Source organism: Ipomoea nil, unplaced genomic scaffold (assembly GCF_001879475.1).
Source record: "Ipomoea nil cultivar Tokyo-kokei standard unplaced genomic scaffold, Asagao_1.1 scaffold0688, whole genome shotgun sequence".
NCBI lineage: Eukaryota > Viridiplantae > Streptophyta > Magnoliopsida > Solanales > Convolvulaceae > Ipomoea > Ipomoea nil.
In genome coordinates, this window is record NW_017617116.1 from 7,102,918 (window position 1) to 7,112,567 (window position 9,650).

A 9,650-nucleotide genomic window follows, 5' to 3' on the forward strand; every position below is an offset into this window, starting at 1 on the left:
CCAGTTAAGGCGGCTGCCTAGCCAGCCAACCGCTTAGACCACCGATTATGATTATATGCTAGGCGGCTGGCCAACGTCTAGACGCCGATTAATCGGTGCCTAGGCAGTATTTTTGCAACACTGCCTATTTTTTCAAAGTTCCTTTCCATCTTTTATACTCTGTTTTCAACCAACTGTGTGTCGACAGCCTAGGTCATAAAATCAACAATGTGTAACCTAAGTCTTAATTTGATTGGATACTATAATATATCCACACTTGATGGAATGAGACTAATCTAGTCTAGTCTTAATTCCGAACTGCAAAGCAACTGTTTTCTACGATTTCATATGGAATATTTGTGTTTTCAAGGAGAACCCAAAGAGGAGTTCGGGGGAAGAGAGCTGCAAAGTTTGAGTGGAAACTTCATTAACATATGCCTCAGAAAGCCAAAACACATCCGTCTCAGTCTCACATTTCATTCCAAACCAAAACAAAAGCAAAAGTGGCACATAACAGAAGAAAATTTGCATTGAAATCCCCAATAATTTAAAGCATTGGGTGATTAATGCACTGCACTCCCAGCCTGTGACTCAACAAAAGCTTCCAAAAACCGGCCATTGGCCACTACGGCGGCGGCTCATAACCTCTGTTCTCTTCCCTTCTGCCATGCTTTCTTGAAAGCTCCCTGCACATGGCCGGACACACAAACCGGCCATTGGCCACTACGGCGGCGGGTAGGTCATATATGGACAATACTAGGGTAGCTATATACATAGATTTGTTTTATATATGTTGTGGTAACTTCTTAGCACCACTGTCAATTAACACGGTAGATTTTCACATAGTTTTGTAACAGTGTTCTAGTTTAGAAAAGTCACAGCCCTGTCTCCGTTGCTTGTCATCCATGGATGCCCTGTACATCGTCATCACTTCAAGAATTCAATACCCAAGTTGGTTGAGTAGCTTAATTATGTGAAGATTTTTGGATTATTTCACTCTCATAAGTCATAACTTCAATCTGTGACTAATTCCCAGAAGGAAAATAGTGTAATGTACTCTTAAGATGTGTTAAATTCCAGATTGAAGAGTTTCACTGGTGATTGTATATTAGAGTTTCAAGTTTTCAACAATTCAAAGTCAATACAATACTACATATTAGAAAGTACTAGAAGAAGTAATATGCGGAGTCAAAGTAAAATGTAAATTGTAGATGTACTTACTCAGCACTTGCTCAGCCGAGAATCTTCTAGAGACGTCTTTACAGAGCATTCGCCGGAGCAGATCCTTAGCCGCCGGCGATACAGAGTTGAAAAACCTCGTCGGAAACCTGAGATTGGCTCTGAGTACGGCCTCGAAGATTTCCTGCGCTGAGTCCCCGTAAAAAGGCGGGACTCCGGCCAGCATTATGTACAGAATGACGCCGGCGCTCCACACGTCCACCTTCTCCGAGTAGTCCCTGCCGGCTAACACCTCCGGCGCGACGTAGTATGGCGTCCCTACCACTCCGCTCATCAGCTCGTTCTCGCGGAAGCACTCAGCCGAGCCGAAGTCGGCTAGTTTCAGCTCATCCCACTCGTTGAACAGAACGTTGTCCGGCTTGATGTCCCTGTGAGCCACGCCGAGCCGGTGACAGTGCGCAATCGCTTCCATCAATGGTACCTAATAAGCAGTTTGGACCAAAAGAGCATATAAATTCAGGATTTCAGATGAAATTCGGCCAAAACATAACCAAATTTCCGCAAATGGAAATCAAAATTACGAGAAACTATTCCGCATTTGATGAATACAGTAATTCAGAAAACCGAAGAGTGTGAAACTATACATAATGCAGCTCCGATCGCGACGAAAACCGTAAAAAATTCAACGATCTGGAAAGCAGAGTGTACCATAACAGCAAGGGCTTCAGCCTCGGAGAAGACCTGGCGAGCGGAGAGACGCTCGAAGAGATCGGAGGAGCGACAGAGCTCGATGACGAGATGGAGGTGATCGTCGTCCTCGAAGACATCGAAGATGCGGAGGACGTAGGGGCTAGGGGAGAGCAGCTGCATGATCTTCGCCTCGTTGAAGAGGCATTGTCTGTCGACGGAGTCGTCGGCGATTAGACGCTTGTCGATGGACTTGACTGCGAAGGAGTCACCGGATTCCGGCGAATAGCACCTGAAAACGACGCCGAATCGCCCCCGTCCGATCTCCTCGCAGACTCGGTAGTTCCGGTTCAACGCCTCGCTCATAACGCTCTATTTTTGGGCTCTTTCGTCTCTGTACTTTTCTCGTCTGTTACGGCAGTTTAGTGGTTTTGTAGAGTGAAGAGTTTGGAATTTATGAAGGAATATTCCGCTGGAAGGGTTACCCAATGGAAAATCGCCACCTGGATTTCCCAAATTACGGAGAAATAAACGCCGTTAACGCCTTTCTCGTCATAAATTCCGGAGGAGCAAACGCCGTTAACGTCTATCCCCCCATTTGGGGAACAGGAAGTTTATTCTTATACGTCTAACCAACGTTATTAGACCTGGATTCCTCTTTAACTACTTTTTAGTCATTTTTTAAACTTTTTATAATACTTCAACTTTATGAAATATTTCTATTACTTAAAACTTTTGAATTTGTTTTTTTTTTTGTCATTAATGTGAAATTAATTAAATTTGTTTCGGAGTTGAGCTTGTAGAGTAGGACTCAAAGAATACCTAACTCAATTTTTAAATTGATATTTAGGTAAAAAATACTTGACTCAGAGTTCTTTAACATAGTACATATATACAAGTCAATCATATTGTTGGGGCAATACTAGCAGTTGGGCGATCGACCTGAGAGTGGTCTGTCGTTTACGTTCGTTTACTTCATTTTCAAGCAGTTGTGTTGGTCAATCATTGACTATCCGTTAATCATAAAACCAACACATATGGTCTCAAATATGCTTACAAACTACTTCAAATGGTGATCTCAAATATGCTTACAAACTACTTCAAATGGTTGGGTTTATTCTCAAATATAGATTTTCCACAAGTTAAATTTTAGCTTCTTTTTTTTTTTTTGAATAATTTTTAACTTTATTTAGATATGTTGATTCATATAATCAGAATTTGATCTTTAGCAATAAATATTTATAATTCATACCATATCAATTAATTTATTTTTGTCATAACGGAACAATACGGAATCTAACAAAAATAAAATTAATATCTCTAATGGATTTATTAAATCAAACTATGGAATATTCATATATATTATCTAATTTTAATGAAGATGAGATACAATTGGCTGATTTGTAGGGTTTCCTTGGATACAAAGGTAGTGTACAATCATGACAATAACTACTTTTTGTCTTTAACTACCTTTTCCAACGGCCGATTATTAAGGTATCAAACTATAAAACCGAATTAAGGATAAAGGATTAGTCATAAGCCCGATGTTCCAGGCCGTGACGGACGTTAGGTCCCCGTTAGTTTTTGCCGGTAGTCAAACACCGTCAAGTTGCATGATAACTGCCCATATGTGAATCTCCGTACCCATGGGTACGTCCGTTGTAAGGATGTTTGGATCCCACATTCCCCCACTTTGTCGATTATGAAAGTAATAGGTAGCCTACATGGGCAGCTCAACTGGTCATAAAGGTGAAGTTTGAAAAGAATGACCAGGGATCGAATCTCTCCAGCGGCAGTGTGGAAACACTCTCTCAAAGTAAGGAGCGCTCTTTGTGCGCAGTAAGCAAAGGTCTAGTCTCTGTATGTAGTTCCAGAGCAGGCGTCTAAGTTAGTGAAACATTACTCTTATATTAAAACGTCACAAATTCGATGTCTGCTAACATTTTTTCGGTCAAGTCAATCACACAACGTCTTTCTAGTACAACTTACTTAATTATCCTTTGTGATTTGCTCATATTATACAGAAATTGAATTTATCCAATACACACCATCAAATAGTGAGTGTAATTTTGTCGTAACCAATATACATATAACATGTGACCCACATAAATTGACATTTGATCCCTTGTTAGGTGGTAAAGCCAAAATCATACGCCCGGATTAGCTCTTGCTTACACTGAATGGTTATGTTAAGAAGGAATTTGGAAGATATTAGTGGACCACAATGTAATGTTAGGTTGCTTTTTTTTTTTTTTTTTTTTTTTTTTTGTGGTGGGAATTTTTGGTGTTTTCTTGAAACCCATTCAGCGTCACACTACCAAATTTCCACCATAAAAAGAACAAAATTTTTGTAGTGTAAGGCTGAATCGGTTCCCAGATAACACCAAATTGAGGCCACATCAATCTTTTGGATGATTACAATTTTGAAGACAATTTTTCTATCTCATGGTTTTTATTGATGGTGAAAGTTATATATATATATATATATATATATATATATATATATATATATATATATATATATATGTATAATAGAGATCAAATGTGGTAATAGGCTTCAGGTAAAAGATGTAATTTAATCTCAGCTCTTGATCTAATCAAAATTAACAGCCCAGATTGAACACAGATTTAAAAAAATACGGTGACAGTTTGGTCTTTTTGCATTTAGGTCAAATTTAAGGTGCGTGGTTTATGTGTTGTGTGCTTAAGGTGCGTCAATTGTTGAAACTTAAGATGCGTCAGTTTAAATCTTTAGGTGCATGGTTTTCCTTCTTAAAGTGTGTGGTCTGTGTGTTTAAGCTGGTGCGTCGACTTAAAGCTTTAGTTGCGTGGTTTTCCTTCTTAAGGTGCGTCGGTCTAAAGCTTTAGGTGCGTGATTTTCCAGCTTTAGACGCGTTATTTTCTTTCTTAAGGTGCTTTAATTTGTTTTTCTTCTTAAAGTGCGTCATTTTTTACAGTTTGTAATTATGATTGCGCACTTGAAAAATAGTTTCTAAATGCACATTGTCAAGTATTTTCGAACGCAAAATCATAATTAAAGAAATGCCACCATGTTTTTTCCTTAATTTATAACCATTGAATATTTTAGATAAACAAATGATCAGTCTACACATTCTCACAAAAAGCTTAATTTTCTTGTGAATTAAATCCTAAACTCGAATAAATAAGGAGAAAATTGCCATATATATTAAGTACAAAATATATCTAAAGCAGTACGTAAATGCGTTATTATATATGTATCACTATATAATATTTCGTACACGTATATTTTATGCTAGAGGCTGTTTTCTAAACAAGGTAGCTAGCTAGTTCCTTCAGAAATCAGACAAGTGTAATGAACCAATAATTGAATCCTTGATGATGTGGCCAAACCATTAAATCAATTACCTAATCCCACTCAACAAAATTCATTAGTATGCCGAAATAAGTGAAACATAATTCTTGTTTTTATCAACACTTTTTTAATTGAGTCCGTTACATAAGTCTTTATAGTATTGTTAACAATTTTTTTGTGTAATTTAAAAATTATTACAAAAAAATGAAGTAGCTATTATTGTAAATTTTCCTTGTCAACAAAATAAAATCATTAGGATATACTCATAATGTTTTTTTTTAATACATATATAAATATTTTTTTTTTATTACAAAGGGAGGGGGGGACACTCACATGTACTATCTATGCCTTCACCAAGGTTCAAATCTAAAACATCCCACATAAGGAGCCAATCGGATACCAGTGGACTACAAGTCACTTGGTATATATAAATATTTTATAGTTTATATTATAGATTTTGTAAGAGTTAGTGGGTATACATGAAAATAATCAATGCAACCTTTATTGATGTGATTGAAATTACCAAATTGTTTACACATACAAGTCTACATCATTTTGCATGTATACATATTAAACCACAATAAGTTAAAACTCTATAACCCAATCTCACAAGGATAATCGAGTGAATGAAACATAATTTTCGTACTTGAAACTTACGAGTTCGATCAATTAAATTAAATTTATGTATTACTTTATAATATTTTGCACATAGCCATTCCTTAAAAAATAGGGACTTGTCTAATAGTTTAGTTAGACGCTTTATTATTATTATTATATAAGTGAAAATATAAAATAAATTCAAACATATTTTCTCAACCTAATAAAACACAAAGAGTAAAGACGCCTTAAACTGTTAAATTATAGTTGATATATGGTAATATTTGTTTCCTATTGAAGGAATTGAATGAAATATGGGATATTTGTTAAGACTTGAGGTCTTCTTTCAGCGGCTTTAGGATGGCGCAAAGGGTTTGTGCAAATGTTTGCGTGCTGGCAATTTTGTTGCCGTACGTAAATGTTACTACCTTTTGTCTCATCAATCATTATTGTGTGGACCATAATTTACACAGATGTATGGATCATATTATCAAATAATGTATATTTAGTAAACAAATAATGAGTAAATATCAATTTTGATCTCACGAGTATTAGCAAAATGACGATTTTGGTTCACATTTTTAATTCCTACCAATTTTCATCAACGTTTATTGTTTTAGTACCAATTTTCATCCACCGATTATTATTTTAGTACAAAAATTTATCACGTCGATCACCCCTCCATTTAAGACATGCCGAAATCAAAAAATTTTAAGGTTATTTTCGTCCTTTTCAACTTAATATTTCAATTTGTGCATGAAAAAGGGGATTTAAGTCCTAAGATCGATCTCAATTTGTAGTTCTCCTTCTTATCCTACCTTAATTTGAAGAGGGAAACTGCAAATTGAGATAGATCTTAAGGGCTTAAATCCCTTTATTCATGCTCAAATTGAAATTTTAATTTAAAAATGACGAAAATATCCTTAATAATTTCATATAATTGTGTAGACCAAAATTGGTATTTACTCATTATACGTTTAATATATTAATAATGTATATTGTATTCAGGAAAAATATATTATTTGAGTACTGAAAGTATATTATTTTATATAACATACATTCAATACACGAGAGTAATGTATTTTTAGTATATTACAAATTTATTTTTTATTACGAACCATACAATAATTTGATTTGTCCTATTGTGGCATATAATTTTTTTTTAAAATAATCTAAATTTCCCAATTTCCTTAATTTTGGAATGATGTACCCATTTCTCAATGAACTAATCTAACTTCAAGATTTAGTACTAAACTAATTATACTTCTCTGCATAAAAGGAGTCTAATCCAAACTAAAACCGACCAGAATCAAATCTCATCTTGCCACTAGACTAATGTCTTTGGTTTAGTATAATGTTCATCGACTCTTACTCAAGAAACAAAATTGGACTTAAATAATTGTGAATATGGAGTTCAAAAATTATGAACATAGAATATTTTAATTGTCCCATTTTAAAAGCATAATTTGGATATATATTACCCAGGATTTCAACCTGGCCTGGAGATTTAAGACTATTTCATTCCCAAAGCCAAGGATTGAACTCTTGACCTTTGGTTAAGGACGAATGAGTCCTTTTCACTCAACCACACCCTCCAAGTTGGCCACATTTTATATTTTCCACAAATTTTCCTGACAATTGTCCGACACGTGTGAGGATGCATGCAAGCCATCATATATGCATGCACTCACCACTTTCATTTCTTGTCGTGTCTTCTATATATATATATATATATATATATATATATATATATATATATATATATACACACACACATACATGTTCTACAACATTACAACCTCAATCTCACCCTTAATCTTTCACCTTTTATTATATTCTTCCTTGGTTTCGATTAGTTTCTTGATCTGAAGATGAGCCAGCAGGAACAGCCGGAACCTATAAAATACGGCGACATTCTTCCGGTCTCCGGCGAGCTGGCGTCCAAACCGGTAGCCATGAAAGATGCTGCTGCCTTGCAGTCCGCAGAAAGCAGAGTTCTGGGCGAGACGACTGAGGAGGTTGGCGCGGCCGCTATAATTCCCTTATTGCATTCCGCCGCCGCACTGAATGAGAGCCGCGGCGCCGTGCAACGCGACCAGATGACGGATGTCGTCAGGGAGCGCGGCGTCGAGGTTAGGGAAGAAGTGGGCGCCGGCGGCGCCCCCATTGTTACAGAAGAAGTCGGCGGAGAGGTTGTGGCACAATATGCCCATCCAGGGAAGGCGAAGAGCAACACGGCAGCTGACTTATCATCATCACATTAGCTTCTTAGATTAGATATAAACGTACTAATAACATAAACTTAATGAAACTTAAATTACGAGAAACCTAAGTAGCAGAATCATATCATAAGTGTTAGTTTGCAAGAATCTGAATGTTTTTTTTTTTTTTTTTTTTTTTTTTTTTTTTTTTTTTTTTTTTTTGTCATAGTTATAACTAGAGCTGGAACCTATGACATGAGTATGATATCATTCGTTAATAGCGAAGACATAACTTTTATTAAATTCTTATCATATTTGATTTAGTCCTATGATTTTTAAATTCTTATCATATTTGATTTTCGATTATTAAAATTTATAGATTTGGCCTACAATTTTTAAATCTGGTCAATCCAACTTAAAATTTAGTTATTAGTGATAAAATTTTAAGTAAGGGTCCGTTTGAAAAGCAGGAAAATGACTTTTGGAAAATGACTTCTTGAAAATGAGTCATTTTTCGAAAAACATTTTCCATTTCTTGTGTTTGGCAGCACGGCAGAAAACAGTCTTTGTGTGTTTGGTTCATTTTCGGAAAATGAGATAAAATTGTATAATTAACCATTTTATATAATTAGTTATTTTATTTAAAATAAAAAAAATTATAATAAAATTTATTTTTTAAAAGCAAATAATATTAATTATTAAAAAAAAAATGGTTCCGGCGAGGGAAACACGTTCTCTCTGGTTTCCCTCGCCGGAAGAAACCAGAGAGAAGTCTCTGGTTTCCCAGACTTCTCTCTGGTTTCTTCCGGCGAAACCAGAGAGAAGGTTCCTGCGAAGGAAACCAGAGAGAAGTTCTCTCTGGTTTCTCTCGCCGGAAGGAACCAGAGAGAATCTCTGGTTCCCTTCCCCTTCCTCACTGTTTTTTTTTTTTTTTTTTTTAAGATTTCCGGCGGAAACCAATGTTCTGGTTTCCGCCGGAAACATTATTGGTCATTGGCGGAAAATGACTTCCGCCAAAATTTGTCGGAAGTCATTTTCCGCCAAATTGGCTTGGTTTTCCCCAGTCAACGAAAAATGTTTTCCGTTGACTGGATTTTCCAAACCTTGCCAAACATGGGAAACCCGAAAAATGACTTCCAGAAGTCATTTTCCAGGTTTCCAAACACAACCTAAGTGAATTATTACAGGGCATTTGGTTAGAGAGAGGGAATTACGTGGGAAAGAAATTGCAATTTCATGAGAGATGAATTAGTAGAAATAAAGTGAAAATTTAAATTCCAGTATTTAGTTTACAAAAATAAAATTACTGGGAATTTTAATTTCAATGTTTGATATATATAGGAATTGAAATGGAATAAGTAGTATAAAGTTAAAAATGTCAATTGTTGTTATTAGACATTAATTTTAAGTTTTAACAAAAAAAAAAGAAAGGGTAATTTTGACTCATCACTATTTTTTTTTCTTCCTAAAATCCTAGGAATTAAAATCTTAAGGGGGACATGAGACTTTAATTCCATGAAAATGGAGAAATTGCAATTCCTTTCTACCAAATAAAAAAAATTTGTGGCCTTTGAAATTAGATGAGAACTAAGTGGGAAGGGAATTTAAAATCCCTTCAACCAAACGCCTTGAGTAAACTTATATAACAGTATAAACTATATATATATATATAT

General features: G+C 35.5%; 2 protein-coding genes across 3 annotated transcripts; one reads left to right on the top strand and one right to left on the bottom strand.

Moving 5' to 3' along the window:
- Window positions 1-376: 376 nt before the first annotated feature.
- Window positions 377-2,246, bottom strand: LOC109175834 (phosphoenolpyruvate carboxylase kinase 1-like). Of its 2 annotated transcripts, none has more exons than XM_019325195.1 (3): window positions 1,867-2,246; window positions 1,201-1,639; window positions 377-893 (listed from the first exon to the last, which is right to left on the bottom strand). In XM_019325195.1, exons 1-3 carry the CDS (start codon window positions 2,209-2,211, stop codon window positions 841-843), a joined length of 837 nt encoding a protein of 278 aa, XP_019180740.1. In that variant the 5' UTR covers window positions 2,212-2,246; the 3' UTR covers window positions 377-840. The 2 variants fall into 2 exon arrangements, with proteins under 2 accessions (XP_019180740.1, XP_019180739.1); XM_019325194.1 differs by having other exon boundaries at window positions 377-909.
- Window positions 2,247-7,577: 5,331 nt separating this feature from the next.
- Window positions 7,578-8,134, top strand: LOC109175837 (late embryogenesis abundant protein 31-like). The gene has a single exon (XM_019325198.1). The coding sequence runs from the start codon at window positions 7,648-7,650 to the stop codon at window positions 8,038-8,040; it is 393 nt and encodes a 130-aa protein (XP_019180743.1). The 5' UTR covers window positions 7,578-7,647; the 3' UTR covers window positions 8,041-8,134.
- The last annotated feature ends 1,516 nt before the right edge of the window (window positions 8,135-9,650 follow it).

Coding starts and splice junctions, on each gene's coding strand:
- LOC109175834 (XM_019325194.1), bottom strand. CDS start 2,211: ATGAGCGAGGCGTTGAACCGGAACTACCGAGTCTGCGAGGAGATCGGA. Junction 1,640..1,866: donor CTGAAGCCCTTGCTGTTATG/GTACACTCTGCT, acceptor ACTGCTTATTAG/GTACCATTGATGGAAGCGAT. Junction 910..1,200: donor CTCGGCTGAGCAAGTGCTGA/GTAAGTACATCT, acceptor GAATTCTTGAAG/TGATGACGATGTACAGGGCA.
- LOC109175837 (XM_019325198.1), top strand. CDS start 7,648: ATGAGCCAGCAGGAACAGCCGGAACCTATAAAATACGGCGACATTCTT.